This window comes from Prionailurus viverrinus, chromosome B4 (genome assembly GCF_022837055.1).
Source record: "Prionailurus viverrinus isolate Anna chromosome B4, UM_Priviv_1.0, whole genome shotgun sequence".
Classification (NCBI taxonomy): domain Eukaryota; kingdom Metazoa; phylum Chordata; class Mammalia; order Carnivora; family Felidae; genus Prionailurus; species Prionailurus viverrinus.
The window spans coordinates 130,861,822-130,887,904 of record NC_062567.1 but is presented as its reverse complement, the minus strand read 5'-3'; the positions used below and the strand labels follow the sequence as shown (position 1 = coordinate 130,887,904).

Sequence of the window (26,083 nt, the reverse complement as noted above, 5' to 3'; positions counted from 1 at the left end):
CTGCCCCTCTTCCACTCACGCTGTCTCTCTCTCTCTCAAAAATGATTAAATGTTTTAAAAAATTTTTTAAAAAGATGTTATCAAAAATCCATTAGAGGTAAGTAATTTTAAACACCACAGGTGTCAATAATGTGATGCACCATGGCTAGCCTAGCAGTGTGTTTGAAAAAAAAAACAAAAAGACGGGCGCCTGGGGGGCTCATTTGGTTAAGTGTCTGACTTCGGCTGCCTCAGGTCATGATCTCATGGTTCTTGGGTTCAAGCCCTGCTTCATGCTCTGTGCTGACAATGTGGAGCCTGGAGCCTGCTTCAAATTCTGTGTCTCCCTCTCTCTCTGCCCTCCCCCTGCTTATGTGCTCTCTCTCAAAAATAAATAAACTTTAAAAAACCAAACCAAAACGAAAACCCAAAAAATTAAAAAGATGGGATATCTGGGTGGCTCAGTTGGTTAAGCATCCAACTCTTGATTTCCAATCAGGTCGTGATCTCCCAGTTGTGAGATCTAGCCCTGTGTGGGGCTCTGTGCTGAGGACGGAGCCTGCTTAAGATTCTCGCTCTCTGTCTCTGTCTCTCTCCCCGCCCCCCTCGCCCCGCACCTCTCCCTCTATCCCCAGCGCACGCTCTCTCTCTAAAAAATAAAAAATTAAAATTAAAAAATTTTAAACAGAATAAAAAACCCAAAAAGATAAAGAGAAAGAAAAAAAAATACTCTTCCCCAGCAGGGAACCAAGCAGAACCACAAAGGTCCTAATACATAAGACATTTCAAACACATGTCCTCAACATAAAACACTAGGATCAGGGGGAAATCTAAACATTGCCAGCAAATAATGCCACATGATCTATTTCTCTGTATATTCAGTATTTGAAATATCAAATGCTTTTGGCATGTAAAATTAGGTGGTTTTGGTGTGTCATTTCTTTTAAAATCTTGAAAATTTGTTTACATTGTAGAAATGGAAGATACAATGGAATTCCTTCCAAACTGCCTCAAGAGCAAAGCCAGATATTAAAAGATACCACCAACACATTGTTGCCTCCACAAATAATCCCTCCTTCATAGAGAAGGATAAAGGGGTCCACGTGTTTCATTTGCAAAGCCTCTGTGCTTCCTAATAGCCTCCAAGCAAAGGTTGAAGAGCATCTCCCTTGGATTTGCATAGCACCCAGACTCTGAGTGACAGGTCATAGACCCCAGGGCCAGGGGCTAAATTCCTCACCCAACACAAGTCCAACAGGTTACACAGAGGAGCCTATGTAACCTGAAACAGGAGGGGACTCTCCCCAAGAAGAGAACACAGTCCTGTTGGTCAAACTAGGAACTGTAAAGTCTTCTCTAACTGTGAAATGGTCTTTGTTTCCTCTTGAAGGATGTTGGGGCATGAGGAAGGCAGGTGGAAAAAAACAGAGTTCTACATAAAATATACTGTTGCCTAAAAGACACATACTTATTTTTAAAAAGGGAGGCAACAGTCCACAGCACCCTTCCATGCCACCTATATCTCCTCGAAGGAAGGGGTGGCACAGCAACTTCAGGAAGCTATTGCAGGAGGCTTGGGCTCCTGCTCAGGCAGTAGGACAGAGTGCGCCAGCAGGCTGCCTGGGCCACTTCCTACCTGTGTAACCTTGGACAAGACACTCAACCTGTCTGCGCTTAGCTTGAAAAGTCTTCATGAAGACTCACGAATTAACATATGTAAAGCACTTAAGAACAGTGTGCCTGGCATTCCTTACAGGAAACACAAAGCAAGTAATTTTATCTTTCTGTTATTGTTATTTTTTTTAACATAATCTCTATACCCAACATAGGGCTCAAGCTTACAACTCCGAGACCAAGAGCTATGTGCTCCACGGCCTGAGCCAGCCAAGACCCCCTTTCCTTTCTAACACAGAAGTTCTCACCTCCTCCAACCCAGACCCTCTCTTTCCCTATTCTTGCAAGTCATTTGCCACACACTAGTTTTATCTTACTCCCAACTCAGCCTGAACTCTCAAACATTTGCCAGCATTCCTCCTGAAGACTTCACCTCCGGTTATCTCACACTACCTATCTAGGCTAGTCCTCACTCAGCCTCAGACGAACCCTAACCAACTGTGTTCTTCACCTTGACTTGCTGGAAAATGCCGGCAAGGCCAAAGATCACTGCAATCACAAATGAAGAAGGCTCTTCTCTCTCAGCTAAGCCCTGAGAGCTGGTAGATGTTTCTTTCGGTCGTTTTCTTCCTTTTCTTTGGAGGTGGGGGTGGGAAGACTGTTCCAAGTATTTTATTGCTCATTAGGCTCCCTTTTCTGCTCAGACTTCATCTTCTATTTTATAGAGAGGAGTGACTCCCATTCAGAGGTGAATGTCTCTCAGGGGAACTCCCTCAAATCTTTCTATTTCCAAATTTACTCTTCCCTCTCCAAGGCTAACCTGTCACATATACAGCAAATCTCTTCCCACACCCCGGACCCTCTCTTCCCGGACCCTCCCTCCCGTGTTCAAGTCAACTAACCGTATCAAATGCCTACTGAGTACCAAGGTCAGTCCATGGATGGTGAGGATACAGAGCTCATCCTACACTTTCAATCGTTATCTCTCTACTTGCTCCTTTCCCTTAGCCTTCTGATTCATGCTTTAGCATGTAAGCCCTACAAGGATAGGGCTTTTTATCTATTTCGTTCACTGTTTTATCCCTAGACTAGCATAGCTCTTAAAACAAACACATAAATAAAGCACTCAATACGTATTTGTTGAGTTAACCCAAGTCATCCTTGATTCATGCATTCATTCAGCAAATGCTCTTGGAAAAGCAAAAAAAACAAATAATCTGAATAAAAATGGGCAAAGGATCTGAATAGACATTTCTCCAAAGAAGATATTCAGATGGCCAACAGACACATGAAAAAATGCTCAACATCACTCATCGTCAGGCAGATGCAAATCAAAACCACAAGTTATCACCTTATATTAGTCAGAAAGGATAGTATCAAAAAACAAGTAATAACAAGTGTTGGCAAGGATGTGGAGAAAAGGGAACCCTGGGGACACTGCTGGGAATGTAAACTGGTGCAACCACTGTGGAAAACGGTATGGGGGTTCCTCAAAAAATTAAAAATAGAAATACTCTACAATCCAGTAATTTCACTACTGGGTATTTAACCCAAAGAAAACAAAAAAACACTAATTTGAAAACATACATATGCATCCCTATGTTTACTGCATTATTTACAATAACCAAGATAGGGAAGCAACCTAAATGTCCATGGACAGATGAATGGATAAAGAAGACATAGTACTTATACAAAGTAGAATATTACTCAGCTATAAAAAAAAAAAAAAAAAAAAAAAAGAATGAATCTTGGGGCACTTGGCTGGCTCAGTTGGTAGAGCGTGCAACTCTTGATCTCAGGGTTAGAAGTTTGAGCCTCATATTGGGTACAGAGATTACTTAAAAAAAAAAAAAAAAAAGAGGGAGATCTTATCATTTATGACATGGATGGACCTAGAGGGTATTATGCTAAATGAAATAAGACAGAGAAAGACAAATACCCAAATCTACAGAATGTTACTCATATGTGGAATCTAAAAAAGAAAACAAACCAACCAGAATCATCAATACAGCAAACTGGTGATTGCCAGAGTGGTGGGGGTTAGGGGAATGGTAAAATAGGAAATAGGTGAAAGGGGACTAAGAAGTACAAACTTCCAGTTGTAAAGTACATAAGTCATGGGGATGTCATGTACAGCACGGCATAACGTATGGAATTGTCAAATCACTACCTTGTACGCCCAGAACTAATGCAACCTTGTATGTCAATTATATTTTAATGAAAAGTAAAAAAAGTCCTCTGCAGACTCACTGTATGTCAGGTACTGGGTTATAGAGGTGAGTACAACTAGTGCCTGACCCACAGCTGCTCATTGTATTGACAGAAGAAGATCCCCAAACCCATGGGGAGACTTCCCAATGTGACATCAGGGGCAAACAGAATGACAATGTGCTGGGGCTGCTGGGCTCAATGGAGCCCTGAACCTGACGCACTGAGCAACTCCAGGCCAATCTAACTACTCAAACTCAGGGTTTATCTCAACTGACCCCCTGATGACTATCCTTCACTTCCCTAAACTCTTTCCTGTCTGGGTTTCTTCTGCACCACCCTTTTTCCTGTTTTCATCCCACTCCTCTGCTGAGGGAGCACTGTCACTCTCATGACCTAATGACCATCTCTATATGTAAATTGACATCTGGGAAACTTCTCTGTTGAGCTCCAGACCCTTATTTCCACCTGCCCAGCAAACACCTAAAATATGTCCAAAGCAAAACCACAGCCTCTCGGGTCCCATCCTCACCCTAGTACATACCCAAAACCCCTCCTCTACTCACTGAAACGTCCATGCCAACTCCTGGCATCACTCGTTCACCCAGCCGGGGGCTTACACACAACTCGTTTTTGCATCATATCCAATGGATTACACTTCCAGAAATGTCCCCCAAATCTGGTCTTCCCATCTTTACTGTCACTGCCTTAATTTCCAGTTATAAAGTCAGTCAGTCATGGGAATGTAATGCACAGCATGAAGAATATAGTCGATAGCATTCTAATAAAGCTGTATGGTGACAGATGGTTAACTACATGTACTGTGGTGAGCACTCCTCTTACTTTGGCCACAATCTCTCCCCCTCCATCAGATCCTCGACATGGAGATCAAGTGAAGCAAGTTGATTTTTTTAACTGCCTTCTATAAGATGAAATCCAAATTTCTTAGAATAGTCAAAGGCCAACAAACACTTCCACTTTTGCTTAGACAGCCTGCCCTTAGTTCTGCTAATATATCACCATCTCCCACACTCGCCCAGTTCCTAACTCCTTGTCTTTTTTTTTTAAGCTTTATTTATTTTGAGAGAAAGAGAGAGAGAGAGAAAGAGAAAGAGAGAGAGAGAGAGAGAGAGAGAGAAACAGCAGGGGAGGGGCAGAGAGAGAATCCCAAGCAGGCTCCCAGCTGTCATCACAGAGCCTGAGGTGGGGCTCAAACCCTGAGATCATGACCTGAGCCCATGACCTGAGCCCAAGATCAGAGATCAAAGTCGAACGCTTAACTGATTGAGCCACCCACGTGCCCCTAACTCCTTGCCTTTGTGTATGTTCTTTCCTCAGTCTGAAATGCTAACAATAAAACTAATGAAAACAGAAGCTAACACTGACCTCAAGCAATATGCTAAGACATTAAATGTCTTCTCATTTAATCCCCGTGGCCTTTCCTCGAGGTAGGTGCTATTATTATTATTCCTCATTTTACCAGTGAGAAAGCGCGGGCATACAGATAATACTTGCCCAACACTGGGCAGATCTAACCACACAGCTATCTGGACTGCAGGACCCAAGTTCTTAACCACTACACTTATGGCACCCCTGATTTACCCACTATCCCTGTCACCAAGCAGTTCCTAATTCCCTTTAAGACACAGCTCAAAAGTTCCCTCTTTGGTGGAGACTTCCCCAGTGCCTTAGGCCTCTCTTCCCATCCTCTAGGGGTCCTTGGCATCATGCTTTTATCTTTATTACAGGCAGCCTCACTGGTTGAGTCCCAAAGATAAGTTAGGTCTTTTTTATCTGTGTATTCCCAGCACTATACAGCGTCTGATACACAAACACTTAGATAATAAACTCTTCCAAGTACAGGGAACCTGAAGAATATCCTGCTCAAACTCAAGTCTACCCTACATGTTACTGGTCCCAAACACCCTCCACTGCTACCCTTATCCCGGCCCAGGCCGCCTCCAGGCTGAAGAGGCGAAGCCCTTGCCGGGGCTGCCACGCCCACAACCAGCTGATAGCATTATCACTGCCAGGCAGGTCAGGGAGCTGCTGGCCTTGCCCTCCTTGATTACAGAGTAAAGTGCATCTAAGAAGCACTTTCTCTGGCAGAAGAAAGACAGAGGGGACACTTGATGTGGGGCTGCCAGATTTAAGGTCTTGGTCATTTAAAGTGTGCAGGTGGGATGGCACACATAAAAATGTACATAATTTTATAAAACCCGCCATGGCTATTATTCATTACTCATAAAGAGCCAATACAGGCTAGCAAAAACGTACATAACTAGTATTTTTTTTTAAGTTTCTTTATTGAGAGAGAATGAGTGAGTGAAAGAGAGAGAGGGAGGGAGAGAGGGAGAGGGAGAGGGAATATGAATCTTAAGCAGGCTCTGCGCTGTCAGCATGAAGCCTAACATGGGACTCAATCCCACGAACTGTGAGACCGTGACATGAACCGAAATCAAGAGTCCAACGCTCAACTGACTGAGTCACCCCGGTGCCCCCATAAGTAGTATTATTTAGCTCTGTGATCCACCTGCCACTTTTACATAATCACCATGACTATATATTTCATTAAATCAGATACACTTTGCTACAGGTTTTGATTACTCTACATTCCACAACTGCTCAGCACCTAATGGAATTGGTTTGTTTTTTCTTTTTTTCTCACATTAAAGTAGAATGGTTACTTGCTTACAGTATATGCAGAGGGAACAAAGTAATTTTTTTTAAAAAGTATGAGTCAATGAAATCATCACCACTGTAGCCAGTAAATAAGAACGAAGGAAGGTAGTTCCAGAACTTGAAGTAAGGTTTATTCCTATGAGTGAGGCTAATAAAAACCAGGAAGTACACAGTTAATTGTAATACATGCTAAGAGATGGTCTATAATTAGGATGTGGTTCCCAAACGCTGAACTTTAGTACCTGTGCTGATCTATATTGCCTATGTAATGGTTTTCATAAAGCTATATTCAACTTAATGAGATGTCTCTTATTCTGAGACCTTCCATTCTGTTTGTTAAAATGTTTTCTTTCTTTGAAATTATGGTAATAAGTGAGGAGTTTTTAAAAAATGCCTTTACCTGGCAAATTTAAAACTGGTAACTCATGTTGGATCCCAATACTGCTTTTACAATGTTACAGTTTCCTGGAACCCGAGTCTGGGAACCACCATGTGAGAGTGTCTGAAGGGACTTGGGCCAAATCTAGCTTGTGTGACTAGGATGTAGTTCTAGAAAGCAATAACCAAAACAGAAAGCTAACGATGCATTTCCCCAAACTGTGCCTGAAAAAAACAAACCTGGTACTTTACGATTTTATATATATGCATCACTTAAGATTCCCAAGGCACATTAGCATCTTAAAGACTCTAAGTCCAGTAGTGAGCAAAGACCAGTTTAATTCAGTTTGAATCAGGAAAGGAATTTTTTTTTTCCAGGCAAGCCTATTAGTTGCCCCAACAAACAGGGGGAAATGCTGAACTTATCAAATGTATTACAATGTGTGTGAAAACAGAATGTGTTAATAGCAGACATACAGCTTCATGAAACCTGGCTCAGAGGGGGCAGGGAAGCACCCCCTCCTCCAAGTCGAATCCGGCAGTGTTTTCTGTGGGGTTTTTCCAAGAGAATACATAATCTGGGAAAAGGATGCTTTCTACTTAAGTTTCTCTAAAATCTAGAGGAAAACCATTCTTCAATATGGATGGTCAATTCCTTTTTGATCTGAAGGGAATGCTCTGCACAGGGAGGACAACATCCTGGTCATCAAAAATATCCATCTCCCACACACTGAAATAACAAATTAATATTTAAAAAATCGCTTATGAATGTGGTTGGTATGATAACCGACTGGACTGATACATTTGATTCTCAAGACCAACAAAACTGGGGATCAGATCCTGGAATATGGTGTTCCAGGGGTGGAACTTCCCTAAAACGTCTTCAAACCTCGGCAACACAACCCTCAGTGGATCATTAAATCAATTTAGTGAGTCAGGATCAGCTTTTTTGGTTTGGGGGTTTGTTGTTTGTTTGTTTTTAACAAAACAGACTTCAGAAGACTGTATCAGAACACATTACACATAGTGCCAGAAAGTAAATACTTCTGCTTCAGTGCATACATCCACATATGTACAGGGCCTCCAAGTAAATTGCATTTCTTACTGTAGAGCCAATCAAAAAGTTTGAAAGCCACTGTTCCAAGCTACCCAATTATCTATCTAACTTCGGCTTATAAATAGGAACTTCTTGGCATAAAAAGAATAGCAATTATTTTCTGTAAGCCAAGGAGCAAAAGAAACAATGGCACCAAGAGGTAAAAGACGGGGCTCTGGGCTCCTGGGAAGGAGGGAGCGGGGTCTCCTGCTACGTCTCTGTCCTCACGACAGCATTAAAGGGCATTACTTTAAGCCCACCACTATTCAGTCTGGCTTTTACAAAGGCAGACATGGATAACCAAAATGCACTCCTAAAGGAAAACAGAAAAGTAAGGGATTAATTTCCATACTGATTAAAAACAAAACGAAACATGGGACCTCATGGAATAGCTGATGTCTCAAACCCTTACAGGGCACTTCACAGAAAAGCTCGCTCCCCTATGTCTGCTGAAATAAAACGGTGCGCAACCGAAAACCACTGCTTACTCTCCAGTGTGGACAAGCTTTGGTTCCAACTACAGTTCACGAGAATTTCTATCTTTACTGGTTGTTACTTAAAAGGTCTAATTAGTAACTACAAAGCAACCTAAATCAATGACATGATTAAATAAAAATCTTTGAACCCGCTTTGTACAAACCACTCTTATTTAGTAAATAAATATTGTACTAGCTCAGGATGGCAAGAAATACAAAACAATCTAAGGCCAAACAGCCTGCACAACGCCAAACACAAGTGAGATACACACACAAAATAATTAGCCCTTTGGCACTCCTTTTCCACCCTCAAACACCTCCACCTACGCTAGATGGCTGGGACCACTGACTGAAAGTTTCTAAGAACACTCAAATCTTAATTTCGTACCTCCCTGTCTGGAAACACCACCAACTCACAGACTTCAAATTCAACCAGGTCAAACAGGGGGCAGGAGTGCTCCCGTATCTCCCGCTGTATCTGCTTGTAAATGTAAGCCTCTGCACCCAGCAATTCTGAAATATGACACAAATTGGTATGTTAAAGAACTTCTACCAAGGTACCATCCTGCTGACCTTAGCCAAAACAATTTTTTAAATTCCTGTTTTAAATTTTGGAATCTGGGGGTGCCTGGGTAGCTCAGTTGGTTAAGCACCTGACTCTTGAATTCGGCTCAGGTCATGATCTCAAACTTTGTGAAATCGAGCCCCCGCGTCAGGCTCTGCGCTGATAGCGTGGAGCCTGCTTGGAATTCCCTCCCCCACTCTCCCTCTCAAAATAAATAAATAAACTTAAAAAAAAATTTTTGGAATCTGTGCACTTGCATAAAAGTAAAAAGTTCATCTCCTCACATTCAAAGTTTAGGATTTGACCCTTCCAATTCTAAAAATTCCATTAGCGGAGTCCAACATGTGTTCTAAGAAACACCAGTCCTGTGAAATGCTTTGTGATGCCCTGGCTATTTTCAAAATGCGTATTAGCTGTAAGGGAACCCATTTACTTTGAACAACCCTGTGCTGTCCAATACGGTAGTCACACATGGCCAGTATGCACCTGTAAAGAGGCTGGTGCCACTTAGCAACTGAAATTTCAACTGTATTTTAGTTCAATTAATTTAAAATTTAAAGTTGGTACTCATTTCCATTACTGGAAAACTTTTGTTATGTTTGGAAAAACTTGGGTATGTGGATATACTTTTTCAACTGTAAATTTTGTGAAATCTCAATACAGATCAAGTATTTCTAGTGAAAATTTCATATTCAAACTGAAATGTGTTGTGAGTATAAAATACACACCAGATTTCAAAAAGAATGTCAAACATCTAATTTTAAGTATTTAAATATTTAAGTATTTAAAAACTGATTTCACATCAAACTGCTAATACTTTGCACATACTGGGTTAAAGTATACATTATTAAAAGTAATTTCACTTATTTCTTTTACTTTTTTAATGTGACTCCAGGAAAATGTAAACACATGGCTCACATTCCATTTCTTCTTTTTTTTTTTTTAAGTTTAAGTTTATTTACTTAAGCAATCTCTATACCCAACATGGGGCTCGAACTCACAACCCTGAGATCACGAGCCACATGCATGCTCCACCAACTGAGCCAGCCAGGCGCCTCTCCCATTCCATTTCTACTGGATGGTGCTGGAGTAACCTAATGATTCCCAAACTTTTCCCACTGTAACACCTCCCAACACTAGGTTTGGGAACACTGCAGTAACCACATCCTGTTCTTCTGGATGACCACATCTGAGATTGAGAAGTCCTTCCCTTCTCTTCAGCGACTATTATGAACCGTCCTACACAATCACCTGCCTTTCAATCCTTTCCCAGGTCCTGTTTCTCTTCCTGTCCCCAAGGACCTATTCTCAGTTCTCTTTTCCATTCTCTGTACTTTCATGGTGAGCTCATCTAGTCTCTCAGCTTCAACTGTCATGTCTGTGTGGATGACTTCCAATTCTTGATCTCCACCTCTGACCTCTTTCTCAAGCTTCAGCTTCACACTGCCAGCTGCCTGCTAAACAGCTGCCTCTGGAAGTCCCACCAACTTAACTCAGGATGTCTGACCTGGATTACATCTTCACTCCTGTATAAGGTTCCCAACATTCACCTTGAAAACCCAGAGTCCCTGGTCCCTCTTCTAGCCGCACCACCACAGTCTTATGGCAGACACTTTTTTTTTTAATAGTTTATTTTGAGAGAGAGAGAGAGAGAGAGAGAGAGAGAGAGAGAATGAATCCCAAACAGGCTCTGCACTGTCAGCACAGAGCCTGATGTGGGGCTTGAACCCACGAACCAGTAGATCATTACCTGAGCTGAAACCAAGAGTCTGGTGCTTAACTGAATGAGCCACCCAGGTGCCCCTCGAAGACCCTTTGTTAACAGTCCCTTTTCGCCACAACTGGCCTGCCTGACTCTAGATCACACACCGCCCCCGCTGGCCCCGCCGCCCCCGGCCTCTGCCCCCTGCCCCACTGCCATTTAGCATTCTCGAAAACCACTTTGATCATGTTTCTATCATATTTTCAACAAGTCCCCTCTATCTGCCATCCAACTACTAGCAATCCAAACTATGAGCAGGCGTCTCATCTCCCCTGTACACCTCTGGGCTCCCGTCAATCCTCCAGCTAGACTGCTCTGCCCTCTATACAATTCTGAACAACCTTATTTTTTTTTATGTTTATTTATTTTTGGGAGAGAGAGAGAGAGAGAGAGAGAGAGAGAGAGAGAGAACGCAAGATTGGGGAGAAGCAGAGACAGAGAGGGAGACACAGAATCTGAAACAGGCTCCAAGCTCTGAGCTGTCAGCACAGAGCCCGACACAGGGCTTGAACTCAAGAACGGTGAGATCATGACCTGAGCTAAAGTCGGATGCTTAACCGACTGAGCCACCCAAGCGCCCCCAGTTCTGGCCAACCTTTAAGGCTCAGCTCAGTTACGCAGTCCTCATAAAGTGTTTGATGATCAACCCGACTAAAATTAGTCTTTCTCTTCCCTCAAATTCCTTTGGCATTTTTAATGGCAACCATTATGGTAATAGGAGTATGTGGTCTTATCTTCTTTACAAAATAGTGTCCCCTTAACAGATCCAACAGCATCTTGCACTGCTCATTGCCATCTTTGGACATCTTACCAAAGAAACCAACTTAAAAAGGAAAACGTTGGAGGACTTGGGACTACTGATGATTCTCAAATCTTTGTCTCCAGACAGATATCTAATTGTTTCAGACTTTCATTTGGATGTCTCAAAATTCAATAACTCTAAAACTGAACTCATTATCTCAACCCCACACCTGTCTCCCATCTAAATGGACCCCCCAACTCGGCAAATGATACCACCATCCCATTAGTAGCCCAGGCCAGAGGCAGAGGCATCATCTTAAATTTCCCCAACCCTCATCTTCTCATACTCAGAAAATGTGTTCAGGTCATCTGAAATCTTCTTCCTAAATATCTCTGGATTTACCCCCTTCTTCCCAACTCTGCTGTGAGTTCAGGCCACCATTACCTGGGATGCCTTAATACTATCTAGTCTTAAACTCATCTCTCCAGCCATTTTCTACAGTGCAACCACAGTCATCCTTCAAAAATCCAGTCTGAACAGGTAACATTCCTGCTGGAGACCCTTTAATTGCTGTTTAGAGAAAGACTTCCAAAGATGGTTTACAGACCTTCTGCATCGGGCCAGTGTTTACCTTTACAGCTTCACTTCTTATTTTCCAGATCATCTCTTTCCTTACGTGTATCACACTCCAACCATGTCCAAGTATTCTCCGAGTACACCAGTGTCCTCTCTTGCCTCAGGGCCTTTGCACATCCAGTCCTTCTATTTGGGTTGGGTGTCCCTCTCTTGTAATCGCCCAACATGCTGCACACTGGCCAGCCTCCTTGCATTTATATTCTCTCTAACTTCAGCAATGGTACCTGGAAAAAAATCTTCACACTACTTCTATCCAGCATATACTAGATACTCAATAATTATTTGTTGAATGAGTGAGCAAACAGATAATAATTTTCTGGGTTTAAAAAAAAATGCCAAAATCAATGAAAAAGCCATTTCTATGACATCTATATTTAATTGACAGCATTGTATAAGGGCAAGTGGCCTAAGTTTTTATTTTATCTGTCTTTTGAATCAAAACCATTAATAGCTTAGTTAAATATATGGAATTTCTATCTGTAAGCTCAGAATAATCACAATGAAGGAAAAAACACTGTATTTGATCTTCTCCCTTGTCTTGTAAATTTGGGACCAACTCATCTGAAACTGTTGAGAACCTTTTGATGCAAAACACAGAATGTAAGAAAAGCAGCCAAGTGAATGTGGATACATCACAGAGGCAGAGCCTGCAGGAAAGTGGAGAGCATGAAGAGACGACATCAGACCCTAGGAGTGTAGGTAGGGACTTTAATAAAAAGAAAAGGCTCAGCGCTACTCCTGTCCTTATCCAGGCTGAAGCTCAGTGCAATCAGTGCACACATTTCATGATCCTGCAGGCCATGAGAGAGAATGGAGGCAGCTGTGGGGCCGTAAAAGTCTTTCTGGTTTATTTAACAGAGGGGGGGTAGAGCTCAGGGGAAGGAAATACTTACTACGCAATGAGACCAGGTGCCAGCTCTTACATACAACATTTCCTTTATGTTCACAACAGCATCTTATCCTCACTTTACTCACGAAGAAACAGGGGCTTATGGTCCCGTAGCTGGTCCTAGTGACCTTAGACTCAAGTGTAGCTCAAATACATTTTATCGAACACTCAGTCCTGCTTAGCCCAGTTCTAGATGCCGGGGACTGAGCAACAAGCAAAACAAAATCTGCTCTCATGAAAGCGTAAGGCTTTGTGGGGAGTGATGCACCATCATACACAAATAATGTAATTTCATTGAGTGACACAATTAAGGGATATTAAAATGGTTCAACTGAGGGATGTGATAGAGTAACCAGGGAGGCAACTTAACCTGCAAGGTTCTCAGGGATCATTTCAAAAATAATTTTGAGGAGACACTTTTGCATGACTAACGAACATGTATAAAGTGACTATCTTGACAAACCTTCAATGGAAGTCTCTGGAACTAACGAGAAGCAAAAATTACCATTCGTTTCCTGATTCTCAGCAAAGAGACTACGAGGTGACATGAACTACAGTGCTGTCCTAGTCCTAACCCAAAGCAATCGGTTAGACAGTCACCAGATGCTGAATATTTCCACACGAACCAAGTGGCTGTTCAGGGAGATGGCCGACCAAATTCTTAGGTCCCCCAGCACCTACAACAGCACCCAACACACACCGGGGCATAATAAATGATTGCTGAATGAACATACGAAGGAAGAAAAGAAAAGAAAATGTTCAAATGTCATTGACATGGGTTAAATCCCTTTTCAGGCCAAGTGGCTTCAATTCACCCCAGCCCACTCCACCACCAGTCTTAACCACAAGAGGGTAAGAGAAGGTAATTTGTATAAACTGATGAGCAATACTGTACTAGGAAACAATTAGCGTGTGCTGCCCCCTCCCCAACCAAAGACGGTCAGAAACCCCGTCTTTAAATCACATGTTACACTTAACGAAAATCTAATATCCAAATGATGACTAAAAATAAGGGGCTTCTTTCAAGAAGGGCTCTCCTAACTCAGGTACTCACGACACTTCCATGGCAGGTACTTGTTATAACTACTGCACACCTAGCACCAAGTTGTGATGGCCTCTTTATCGGAGAATCTTCCTTGCTAGATTGGTACTTCTTGAGGGTAGGAACAAAGCACATTCATCTGTATTGCCTCAGGGCTTTGTCCAGTTTAAACTGCACACGAGGGGCGCCTGGGTGGCTCAGTTGATTAAGCATCGACTTAGGCTCAGGTCATGATCTCACAGTTCCTGAGTTCAACCCCCACATCGGGCTGGCACGCAGAGCCCCCTCTGGATCCTGTCTCCTTCTCTCTCTGCCCCTCCCCCACACGCTTGCACACAGGTTCTCTCTCTCTCTCTCAAAAAAAAAATAAACATTAAAACAAAATAAAAATAAACTGCAGAAGAACAATGAGTACACTAAGTTACAAAAATTAAAATTTCTCCAGGGGCACCTGGGTGACTTAGTCTGACTTCAGCTCAGGTCACGATCTCGTGGTCCGTGAGTTCGAGCCCCGCGTCGGGCTCTGCTCTGACAGCTGAGAACCTGGAGCCTGCTTCAAATTCTGTCTCCCTCCCTCTCTGCTCCTCCCCCACTCGCACTCTGTCTCTCAAAAATAAATAAACATTGAAAAAAAGTTTAGGGGCGCCTGGGTGGCTCAGTCGGTTGAGCGTCCGACTTCAGCTCGGGTCATGATCTCGCGGTCTGTGTCGAGCTCTTCGTCGGGTTCTGCGTTGACAGCTCAGAGCCTGGAGCCTGTTTCAGATTGTGTCTCGTCTCTCTCTGACCCTCCCCCCGCTCATGCTCTGTCTCTGTCTCTGTCTCTCTGTCAAAAATAAGTAAACATTACAAAAAAATTTTTTTTATTTAAATTTCTCCAAAACGGTTCAGTCATGGAGCAGATGGGTAGGGTGAGGCCCACCTCCTACTACTGTTATCTGCTGGGCCTGCTCTGTGGAAGCTGAAGGCCTCCTGACTACACATCACTCTTGCAGTGTCTCTTGTAGAGGTGAAGAACTGGAAAAGCCTTGGGAGACTTGCTTCAAAGTTTATTTTTAAAGGATGGTCCTAGTGGTGATGGAGAAGGACAAGCGGCCATTCAAAGCTGTACAAGAGTTGAACTTGCACTAAATACCAAAGATGCTGGTGCTTCCTTTCTGGCACCCAGACGGTAGGACTGAGAAACAGTTGAAAAATAAGACACCACTTCTCATAGATAAGCACTATCCATTTTTGTGATGTTTCGGTAAAATCTCAATAATGATTTTGTGACATTTCTTTCTGAGGCAGAGCAGCTGTGAATAATGACATTACTCTAGGATCACAAGTAGACCCAGTGTAAGGAAAAATGGATTGGGGGAGGGGGCATCTTAAGTAAGAATCATATTCATTTTCTCCGATAAGAAACTTCCTCTGCACACCCCATCTCATTTTTAAAAACCGTAACATGCAAGTTCTGATATCCCTGGTTTCTGCTCTTCATAACATCACCCACATCTCTAAAGTTTTTAAAGCTCCATTTCACGCTATCGACAGAAAACAAAAACTTCAACAAAAGGCACAAATTAAATACTATCCATCGGCACACTTGGTACTCATTTTTATGTGCTTCTGAATTACCATACTTTGGGCCCTGCAGGAACTTAGATCCAAAATGGCAGCTGGGCTTCTGAAACTCACCAGAGCCCTAACGCTTAACATACGTGAAACGAGGTCTTATTTATCCCACTTTCCAACCTGTCTAGGAGAGAGAAGTATTTCTAAAAACATTTCAGACACTCAGATGGCATTATGTCCGCGTTCATTCTATCATCCTCCTTCTTGCCTGAGAGAGTAGGTACCCTGCTTTTTTTGGTTCCTCGGCTCCACAAACTGAATTAACCTGCTATTCACATGTTTACACGGGCCACGGAAACAAGCTAATGACAAAACATGGAAAGCTTAGGTTTTTCTCTTCTGTACGGCCAACTTAGGAAATGGGTGTGAAATCGATCATTTAAGGAGTGAAGCCCCAAGTAAGTGCTTTCATTTTCAGAAAAAAAACCCAACAATGATGAGAGCTCTAATTTTCCTTCGGCCCACCACACAGCAACACTCCCTATCACTATGGTAATTTCTAGGTCTTTTCCTTTAAATTCAAGCTGTAAGAAAATTTTTAAAGAGACAAATTTGTTGCAGACTACCTCTTTAATGTAATGTTTCCAATCTCTTTTACACAAAAGCTGAACTTATATTACCAAAAAACGTACAGTGGTTTTAAACTGTCATATCTCTACGGATTCCCACTACTAATATAACAACATTAATTTTAGAAAAATAATAAAAATACTTGCTCTTTAGAGACAGAGAACTTTAATTATCTTTATGTATTCAAATGCAGAGTCTTTTTGTTAAATTAGCGTGAAAGTCCCTTCATCTACACACAATTGGCCCAAAGAAACAGGCCATTTTCAGCACAAGGGGCCAATCCATTTGAACACTGAATAAAGCTTTTGAAAGCACTATACACCCTCTTCCAGACTGTCAAATTTTCAAAACGGGCCAGCATTTCTTCCATTTTTTTTTTTTAACACTTGCAGGCCCAGCAAGCATCTTATAATTAGATTAATTAAAAAGGAAACAACAACACTGCTCCCTTCTGATCAAAATTATTCCATTTATGCTTAATTAGCTTTAATCCAAGTCTACATATTTAATGATGGGGATATGACAATTCCAGGCATTTGCATATTTTAAATACCTTTCTAAACTATACTTTGTAACAGATTTAGAAGAACAGTCTCTTTCTCATGCCAGTATGCCACGCATAAATCAGGAGGATACAAATTAGGAAAAAAAAGAAAAAAGAAAAGAAAACAAGGCCTCTCAGAGCCAGGGATGTGCTGAGGGGGTGGGGTGATTTACTCGGGGGTGGGGGCAATTTCCCCGCCACATCACAAACTACGACCCTTTCAGCCCACCAGACGAGAGAGAAGCATTACATCACACTCTTACAATGATAGGGGGAGGTGGCTCTGAGAAAGCAAGTTTTCAGCTTTCTTTCCTCCCTGCTCCCAGGCTTTCTAGAATCCTGTATTGGAAGTAATGGAATTTAACTTCAGGGCACCGCACAGTTTCGGGGGTAATGAACACACACATCCATACAGCTACCTATTTACGTGACCCTAAACGTCCACTTCGACAATGGATACACGGCCCAAACAGGCAACCACACACACAGATGCTGAATTTGTGCCGAAAAGCCCAGTTCATCTGTACAAAATGAAACAAAAATTTGTAACCCGTGAGAAATGGAGAAGGCCAATCTACAGGGAGAAACAGATAAAGAATTCATTCCTGGTGGGGTGAATAGCTGTTTAGATCTTTAAAACACCATGTTTACAAGATAGTCCCACCACTTGGTTCGAACCACGATCAAAATAAAAGCGCATCTGGCTGCACATTTGAGAACACACACAGAGACCCGGTGTAAATGAGCGCGCGCCGAGAAGAGACGGGTGACCCACACATTGCTTGGGAGGTTTTCAAGCAGGGGAATCTACAAACCCCAAACCTCCTGGTGTTCACTCGCCCCCAGCCTGATGTTTAAAATGTATCAGGTCTTATTTTAGGTTTTACATCTCTCTAGGAAGGATGGCCTAGCTTTAAAGAAAAAAAAAAAAAAAAAAAAAAAAAAAAAAGGCTTTCCATGGTTGTGCTTGCCCTCCCAGATCCTTTGTCGGCCTTAGCAGCCGAAAGAATGCAAACCCATTTATATTTATGCAAATTTTTGCAGCAGATTTAAGGGGGCAGGGAGAGGTCTGTGTTTTTTAAAAACCTCTTTCTAAATATCAAATTTCCAGTTATTCGTAGTTTCATTGATTTGCAACACAGAAATGATGATGAAAATCTGTATATAAATTAAAAGTGCAATTAAATCACTTCAAAATTTAATATTCTACCAAGGCTTTTCCATTTCTAAAATGCCGAACCAAAAGTACATCACGGGTCTGATTTACACAGATTCACGAAATGTCTGAAGCCAGTCTCCATGCTAGACAAATGTCCATTTGCAACAGCACTAGTGAAAACGGTTAGACAAGATCCATATAAATCAATTGGTTTAAAAAAATTGAAAATATTTACCAACCTCATAAAGTGCAGCAGTGCTTAAATCCAGCAAATTGAGGCATACAAGGTAGAAATGGAAATGAAAAAAGGTCCAAAAAATGATTTCTTTTTGTCTATCTGTTTTTTTGTATTTTAAATATTCAGAAACCAGCAGAGACTCTGTCGGCCATTTTGGCTTGAACTAACTCTCTCACTCACTCTCCCTCTTGCTCTCTCTCTCCCCCTCTGTCTCTAAAGGAAGCAGCTTTTTGTGACCTTCAAATAGAGGCGGATCATGTGACTTCGGGTAGGTCTGTCAATCAGGAAAGGGGAGGGAGCTGGGGAATGGAACTGCCTTAAAGGGAAAGCAGCCTTTTTCCACTCACTTTCATTTGTGAAATGCTGTTATCTCCTGCTCTCCGCCTACACGCACTGAATGTGAAAGTGGCAACAGCATAAGGGTAACAGATGAACAAAATAGAAAAACCTTTATTGGTTTATAGAAATATGCTCAGTTGCGAGCGATTCTTGCAGATCCTGGAGGTTGACTTGCTTGCTACAGTTCTTTGGCTGTTTGGGCAAGCATGGGCTGGCAAACTGCTCTTTAAAAGGGGGCTTAAACAATGCTTCAGCCAAACAAGAGACTAGTTTTTAAAGATTAAGGTGAAATATAGGGCACAACTGATCTCCGGCAAGCTCCTAAAATGCACAGGAGAAGACCAAAGGGAAACACCAAAGTAGAAACGGAGACTGGCAATTCAGAGAAGTTAAGTGACTTATCTCAAATCACACAGCTAGACAGAAGCAGAACAGGGGTTGGTTTCCCACATTTATCGTTTATGGTGCATGTGTATCTGACACTCCCCCGCCCCCCCCCCCCCCCAATAAAAACTATGCTTCGGCTACCAAGCTGACTTCCTCCAGGATCTGGCAGATTCCGGCCTTCTTTAATCCCCTCTCCCACCTGAGGAAACGGCTCTGCAGCTGACAGCAGTAAGCACGAAATTAAACACCTACCTGCTTTTCCCAATCCCCAAGTCCCTTCTCCTTGCTATATACATCTTGTTACACCCACCCACCGAAGAAATCCACGCAGGGTTTGTGTGTCTAGCTCTGGGGCTAACAGGCTGCACAGGTTTCGTTAGGCAAATCCCTTTACCTCCCGAGCCTTTTCTCATTCGGGGACTGTAAAGACTGGACATCACTAGATGGTATCTTCGGTTCCTTTCAACTCTAAAACTCTGCACTTGGCTTCTTTCTTTTAGCAGTTCTGTTCATCTTATCCTTGCCATCTCAAAAGTAATCCATTACTCCAGGAAGGCTTTCTTGACCCTTCCAGGCGAGACCAGGTTTTCCTGTTCAACACTCCAGTAACGTCCTTTATTCCTTCTTCACAGCATTGCTCATAACTGCGATTTATTATTTGCGTGAGAATTTGCTTATGGTTGATCTCCCCCAGTGTGTATAAGGGCAAATACCACATCTTCCTCCATTGCTGTGTGAGGCCCCACATAGTAGGTGAATAAACGAATGAAGGAATTACTTGGACTTCCATTCAGAAGTGCTGGGCAGCAGGAAATCTACCATCCAACTATAAAGAACGGAAGTCACATGGTTTCCAGAAACTCACCTCCATCTATTTATTCTAAGGAGTTGGACGGCTTCGGAAATAAATGATAGAAAGCAGGCAAAACCCTGTCAGACTCCATCTATCTCTATAAACCAAAAAAGGTGGGATTCCACAGTGTGAGTCTCCCAAATGAATGCGGCTGACCAAGGGTGATCTGATGTGCCATCCAGCAGAGAACCCATGGATTCTGTAAGCCTGGCATTCCTCGAAAAGGAACCTCTGAACCTGTCCTAAATCTCACATGTTTATCATCCTGTACAGCCTCCCTCCCTCCCTTGATTTTTCCACTCCGATGGAAGAACAGGAAAGGGGCTGTTTTAGGGCAGGCGGAGGCCAACGCCTCAACGATGTGGCAGCTTGAATATTTATGGTGTAAATGCTTCCACTGTCTTAGCGCAGCCCCAAGTAGAGCAAGAGCCAGGACCCAGACAGACAATTGAGATGTAGGCAAAAGCAGGAAACTCCTTGGATGGAAATTTTGAATATTTAGTCTATTTTTATCCTTCCAATGCCTTCCAGCTGAGTTACGGAAAGCTTACGTGGAGTATGCTCAACATGTTAAAATGCATGGAGATCATATAGCTGCCTTGTTTTCATTTGTAATGCTCCCTTGTTTAATGTCTTTATAATTTTGTTAAGTCTCCAATCCCCAATACAAAATATTATATATATATATATGTTACCTTGTGAGTGTTAAGCAAGCTACATAAAAAGCCAGAAAATACGAACACATTTAGAAATATTAGTTCTATTTTCAAATAATACGATCGATAGGTTTTCTTCAACCTCTAGACAGCTTTGTTTTGTGAGATACCTCTAACCTTAAGCAATTAGTCCACTTGCTCACTGAAGAAAAAACTGAAATAAATACGTTATTTCAGGGGCACGTGAGTAGCTCAGTCGGTCAGGCATCCGAATTTAGCCCAGGTCTTGATCTGGTGGTTCCCGGGTTCGAGCCCTAAGTTGGGCTTTCTGCTGTCCGCCTGGGGCCCACTTTGGATCCTTTGTCCCTCTCTCTCTCTGCCTCTCCCCTACTTGCACACGCGTCTGTGAGCTCTCAAGAATAAATAAACATTTAAAAAATGTTATTTTCATTGTATTTCCAGACATTTTGGACTCTGTGATATATTTATTGTACTTTTTTTATATTAACCATAAAACAGTGTTTTCAAATTATATTATTACAAGATGAGTATACAAAGTAATAAAAAAGATTACTTTTTTAAAACAAATATACCAGAACTTATATACTCAAATGGATGTTCTCTTTCAAAGTTGGCACCTTTGGTAACTATATACTAAAAAAAAAAAAATTTTTTTTAATTAATTAATTAATTTATTTGTTTTGAGAGAGAAAGCACACACGCACATGGGGGAGGGGCAGAGAGAGAGAGAATCCCAAGCAGGGTCCACACTGTCACAGCAGAGCCCCAACGCAGGGCTTGAACTCACAAACTGAGATCATGACTTGAGCCAAAATCAAGAGTCAGATGCTTAACCCAGGCACCCCGGTACTAAAATATTTTTCTTAGGAAACAAGATTAAAAAATAATGAACTGAACTTTTAACTCAACAATCTAGAAAACAAGTAACAAACCAAAAATAAATTAACAATGGCAAAAGCATAAACATAAAGCAATCGTCAAAAAAGGGTAGACTGAATCAAGAAAACAAACACCTTTTTTGTTTTAAAATATGTATGTAGGTAATCCTTTAGAAAATCTGATCAAATTTAGGAAAAAGAGAGAGGTCATAAATTAACATTAGGGCTCAGAAAGAAGATATTATGATTACAGATTTGGGGAATAGTTTTTAAATTGTGAGAGAATTACACATAACTTGACATCAATAAACTTGAAGATAAAATAAAACGCATGACAGTCAAGAAAAACAGAAATTACTAAAATCAACTCAAAAACAGTTATGAAAACAACAATAAAAACCCACAGCAGAAATCTGTAAAATATTCAAAGAAGTAGCCAGTAAAACCACATCAGACGCAAACGGTTTTCTGGGCAAATTCTACCAAACTTCTATCAGATAATTTCTATGTCATTCCTACTATTTCCAAATTTATGGAGACAAAAGAGAAAGCTTCCTCATTTCTTCTATATGGCTAACCTATTCTTGATATCCATCTGGACTGAGATGATATGAAAAATAAAACTATAGACCAATCTTCACTTGTGGAGACAAATATAAAAATCTTAAGTAAAGTATCAACAAATAGAATTGAGCAGTTTTAAGAGAATAGTTCATTATGATCATGTAAAATTTATACCAACAATGCAAGGATGGTTAAATTATAAAATCTATTAACATAAATAACTTCATGTGTTCAACAAGTACGTGCTAAATGCTTTCTATGTGCTAGTTGAGTCAGTAAGGCAAACTAGAACGGTTCTTGCGTATGTGGAGCCAACATCCTTATGGGAGAAGGATATCACTGATAAGGAAATCCAGAGTTTGATGGGATACAGAATGCCTGAAGGAGGCTCACTTTAGATCAGGTGATTAGGGAAGGCTTATCTCAGGCAGCACATTTAAGCTCAGTTGAAAAGCAATCCTTTGAGTTAAAAAAAAAAAAATTAAGTTTATTTATTTATTTTGAGAGAGACAGAGGCAGTGTGGGGAGGGGAGGGGCAGAGAGAGAGTGAGAGTGAGAGAGAGCAAGAGAGAGAGACAGAGAGACAGAGAGAGAGAGAATCCCAAGCAGGCTTTCCGCTGGCAGCACAGAGCCAGACTCGGGGCTCAAACCCATGAAACTGTGATATTATAACCTGAGCTGAAACCAAGAATGGGACAGAAACCAAGAGTGGGACACTCAACTGACTGAACCACTCAGGTGCCCCACCCCTTGAGTTTTTAAAAGAACAAGAGGGATGACCAGGAGGCTAGGAAAGGTGAGCAGGCGAGAGAGGTGTAAGATAAACTTGGGGAGGTAGGAAGGGCTAGATCATACTGAGTCTTTCAGGCCACAGTATTTTAAGAATTGTGGAAAGTTGGGGTATCTGGGTGGCTCAGTCAGTTGAGCGTCCGACTTTGGCTCAGGTTGAACCTCACAGTTCATGAGTTCCAGCCCCACATCGGGCTCCTTGCTGTCAGCACAGAGCCCACTTCAGATCTTCTGTCTCTCTCTCTCTCTCTTGCCCCTACCCCACTCATGTGCTCTCAAAAATAAAAAAAAGCATTAAAAAAAAAAAAAGAGGAATAGTGGAAAGTCACAGAAGAATTTTAATGCTTATTTATTTTTGAGAGAGAGAGACAGCAAGGGAGGTGCAGAGAGAGAGGGACACACAGAATCCGAAGCAGGCTCCAGGCTCTGAGCTGTCAGCAAAGATCCAGACTTGGGGCTTGAACTCACAGACCGTGAGATCATGACCTGAGCCAAAGTTGGGCGCTTAACCATTGAGCCACCCAGGCACTTCAAAGCCACAGAAGAATGTTAAAACAGGAGGCTGAACTGCACAATTTTATCCATGACTCATTCTCCACCTACCAGCTTCTCAGGGGCCTAGGCAAATGGTTAGGACCTGAAAAAATAAGTCAAAGACACAAAAAGAAAACTATAATCATAAAAATTAATAAATGCTTAAATGTCCTCAAAAACATAAAAACACAGGATTTTCATTCACTGTTAAATTTAGGATTTATAACATTTTCATTACATTTGAAAATAATTCTCACTTTGCAAAAATTTCTAAAAATGTTAGCTATTAAAAAATCTTAGGAAATTACAAATTAAGTCAGTTATTTGTAGCCAAAGAATTTCAGAAACAAAATTATCAATATTCTGTAAACATGTGATAGCAAAAATAAATAAAACCACATGTTTAATATGGAATGTGGGTGCCTTTTAACAGGTTTCCTACAAAGAGGGGCAAAGTCTCCAAAACCTCCCTAAGTATGCATTTCAAGGCTTCAGAGGTCTTACCACCATCACTTTAGGAGAGACAGAATCAGATTTATGTTTAGAAAACTCATCCTGGCTTGTATATAGAGAATATAGTATAGAGGACCAAGAAGGGACCAGCTGAGGTAGGAGAGGTGGAGAAAAGTATACACTATATTTAAAAGGTACAAGTAATTGTCATAAGATAAACGGTTGTTGTTAAGAATGAAATTTGTGACCATGAAATCCAGTAAGGCCAATCAACTCTTTCAAGAATAAGACTCCAAATTCTGGACCCATCATTCATTCATGCAGTCAAGAACCTTTTTTTCTTTTCTTTTCTTTTTTTTTTTTTTTTAAATATTTACCCTTGAGAAAGAAGGACAGAGTGGGGGAGGGGCAGAGAGAGAGAGAGAGAGAGAGAGAGAGAGAGAGAGGGAGGGAGAGAGAGACACACACACAGAATCCGAAACAGGCTCCAGGCCCCAAGCTGTCAGCACAGAGTCCCATGTGGGGCTCAAACTAGGGAACAGCGAGATGATGACCCGAACTGAAGTTGGACGCTCAAACAACTGAGCCACCCAGGCGCCCCTCCCCTCTCCTTTTTTAAAGCATCCACTATGTATTACATACTGTGCTATAGCCAGGCCCTGAGGGATAAAAAGAATGGTTGCTAACACCCTGAAGGACAGAGGCAGGTAAATCCATAATTAAAATATAGCATGGTAAGTGCCATAATTAAAGAACAGAGATATAACATAGTTATGCCATGGGATTACAAAGAACTAACTTCTGGGAGAGTCAGGAAAGATTTCACAGGGGATACGAGATTTTGAACACAGTCTAAAGAATGAGTAGGAATTTGCTATGTAGAGAACACAAGAAAGGCAAAGACTTTTCTAAGTTTTATCAACTTCCAGTACTGTCAAATGATGGCAACAACAAAGGCTAACAAGAAATGATATAAACGGAAAAGCCAAGCTTTTCAGGATTCTTTTTTTTTTTTATTGTTTATTTATTTTTGAGAGAGAGAGACAGAGTGTGAGTTGGGGAGGAGCAGAGAGAGAGGGAGACACAGAATCTGAAGCAGGCTCCAGGATCTGAGCTGTCAGCACAGAGCCCAACACAGGACTCAAGCCCACGAATTGAGAGATCGTGACCTGAGCCAAAGTCGGATGCTTAACCAACTGAGCCAGCCACCCAGGTGCCCCAAGCTTTTCAGGATTCTTAACCCCAACAAAATCAGAAGGTGAAAATAGCCAACGCTGCATCAGAATGTGGCTTTTACTTCTGGATCTAGTACATAGGAGGAATTCAATGAATGTTTGTTGGATGAAGGACCAAACATATAAGCAAACATATAAGCAAAGGATGAATACTACAAACCTAAGTATTTGCAGGGTGCGGAAGAACCTAACACTTAAAAACCTATAATTGGAAGATAAAACACATACACAGCATAGTCAACAAGAAAGTGTGAGATAAATTGTTAACTGTACAGTTCCAGCCTAGGAGACATAGGAGTTAGAAAATATGGACACTACAGATCAATGGAGCTGTACTTCAAAGGAAGGGCAGGACCAGAATGGTCAAAACAGATGCGTCAGTATGAAGCTAAGGAAGCTTAAGCTGCAGGACCCATTTGAGCACTGTTCCCAAATGATCTCTCTCTGCTTTTTTTCTGCTGCAATGTGTTTCTCCTCCTCCTCCTCCTCCTCCTCCTTTTTATTGTGGTAAAATACACATAACATAACATTTACCATCTTAACCAGTTGTACAGTTCAGTACTGGTAAGTATACTCACATGGTTGTGAAACGGATCTCCAGATACTTAGAGCTATTTCATCTTGCAAATCTGACATTCTATACCCACTAAACAACTCCTCTTTTTCCTCTGCCCCCAGCCCCCGGTAACCACCATTTTATTTTCTATTTATATAAATCTGACTACTTTAGATACCTCCTTTAAGTGGAATCATCCTGTATTTGTCTTTTTGTGACTGGCTTGTTTCACTTAACATAATATTCTCCAGGTCCATCCATGTTGATATATGATAGGATCTCCTTTTTTCGTGGCTAATATTCCAGTGTATGTATATGCCATCATTTGTTTATCCATTCGGCAGCCAGTGAACACTTGGGGTCCTTTCACCTCTTGGCTATTTCTCTACGAATATGCATATGCAAACATCTCAATTCTTTTGGATACATACCCAGACGGGGGATTCCTGGCTCATATGGTAGCTCTAGTTTTTATTTTTTAAGGAATCTCTGTATTGTCTTCCACAGTAGTCACCTGATTTTATAATCCCACCAACAGTGCACAAAGGTTTCAATTTCTTTGCCAACACTTGTTATTTTCTGGGTTTTTGGCTTTTTTGTTTCTGGGTTTTGATTTTTGGGTTT

General features: G+C 41.6%; 1 protein-coding gene across 7 annotated transcripts in view; it reads right to left on the bottom strand.

Moving 5' to 3' along the window:
* TNRC6B (trinucleotide repeat containing adaptor 6B) overlaps positions 1-26,083 on the bottom strand; it is a 253,543-nt gene that overhangs the window by 121,865 nt on the left and 105,595 nt on the right. Inside the window, exon 1 of one of the 7 annotated variants that reach the window (XM_047864967.1) lies at positions 18,196-18,389. The exons of the other annotated variants lie outside the window; for them this stretch is intronic. Coding sequence (XP_047720923.1) covers positions 18,196-18,200 — 5 coding nt within the window. The 5' untranslated portion in view covers positions 18,201-18,389. Of the gene's footprint in view, positions 1-18,195; positions 18,390-26,083 lie in introns of those variants that run through there. 7 annotated transcript variants of the gene reach the window in all.